This window comes from Tupaia chinensis, unplaced genomic scaffold, assembly GCF_000334495.1.
Source record: "Tupaia chinensis unplaced genomic scaffold, TupChi_1.0 Scaffold000131_1, whole genome shotgun sequence".
NCBI classification, from domain to species: domain Eukaryota; kingdom Metazoa; phylum Chordata; class Mammalia; order Scandentia; family Tupaiidae; genus Tupaia; species Tupaia belangeri.
In genome coordinates this window covers 1,023,634-1,024,770 of record NW_006159600.1, presented here as the reverse complement: position 1 = coordinate 1,024,770, position 1,137 = coordinate 1,023,634, and the positions used below count along the sequence as shown (strand labels likewise).

Sequence of the window (1,137 nt, the reverse complement as noted above, 5' to 3'; positions counted from 1 at the left end):
CCCGGCCCCCCCCGCCGGCAAGAACCCTACTTTGCTCCCTGACTTTGGTGGGGGATATAGGAGAGGCTGCTGCTGCCAGGCGTCATATAAAACTATTTATTCATAAATATTTTCCAAAATGAAAATAGGTTTACCAAAAAATGTCCCTCTCTGGGGAGGGAGGAGGGGGCAGTCCCCGCCCCCGGGCCCCCAGGGTGGGGCTAGAGGAAGAGAAAACCTCTCCGCCCCTTCCTTGCTTCCTGTGGGAGAGGGGCGCCCCATGGCCTGGGCCCTCACCTGGGCAGGGGGGTCAGCATGCGGGGGAGGGGTGGGTGGAGAAAGGGCCAGTGTCACTGGAGGTCCCGGTCCTCCAGGTAGCGGTACTCGAAGGTGAAGCCTTCCTTCTTCCGCTGGCCCCACTTCTCGTAGTCGAAGTAGATGTAGGTACCCTGGCCAAGGAATAAGGTGGTCAGTGACGGGACCAGGGGCCCGGCTGGCCAACAGCACGGATGGCTGACGCCGAGGGCTACGCCGTCCACGCTCTGCCCTCAGTACTCTCGGTGGGAGTGTGACCGCACTGCAGAGGGGTGTGTGAGGGGCTGCACAGAGGCCAGCCTCCACCCCAGCACTCTGCAGAACTCCCCACTGCCTCTCACGATGGCCGTAGCGTCTGAGCCCTTCCTTCCGCGCGCAGACAGCATGAGTGGACTGGCATTTAGTCCTCAAGGAGGCATCAAGAAAGCGGGCAGTTCCCCGGGGGCCCAGACAGTGGGCGAGCTCAGAACCTATGTCCCAGCACTCGGCGAGGACAGACACTATGGTGCCGGCAGTGATGTGACCGTTCCTGCATGGCCAGGTCCCTGCCGTGCCCCCGTGGAGGGTCATTTGGACCAAACTAAGCTGTGTCATTAACGTCATGGAGGGCACACAAGGGGCGTGCAGTCTGAATGAATGCGTGCTAAACGGCCTCAAGGCGGCAGGCTGGGGAGGGGCCCGAGTGCCCTGAGGACCTGACAGCACTCGGCAGTCGGCGCTTGGCACCAGACAAAATCTGGTGGGGAAGAGCCGCAGTGGAGGACTAGTGCTAGGGTGCGGCCATGGCGCTTCCTACACGAAAGGCACCGCGACACGCTCACGCCGAAACCCCGGCGTACAAGT

At 61.9% G+C, this 1,137-nt stretch overlaps 1 protein-coding gene across 1 annotated transcript in view; it reads right to left on the bottom strand.

The window, feature by feature from the left end:
- Positions 1 to 82: 82 nt before the first annotated feature.
- CNOT3 (CCR4-NOT transcription complex subunit 3) overlaps positions 83 to 1,137 on the bottom strand; it is a gene marked incomplete in the record, with an annotated part of 11,550 nt that continues 10,495 nt past the window's right edge. Inside the window, 1 exon segment of the mRNA XM_014586379.2 lies at positions 83 to 428. Coding sequence (XP_014441865.1) covers positions 330 to 428 — 99 coding nt within the window.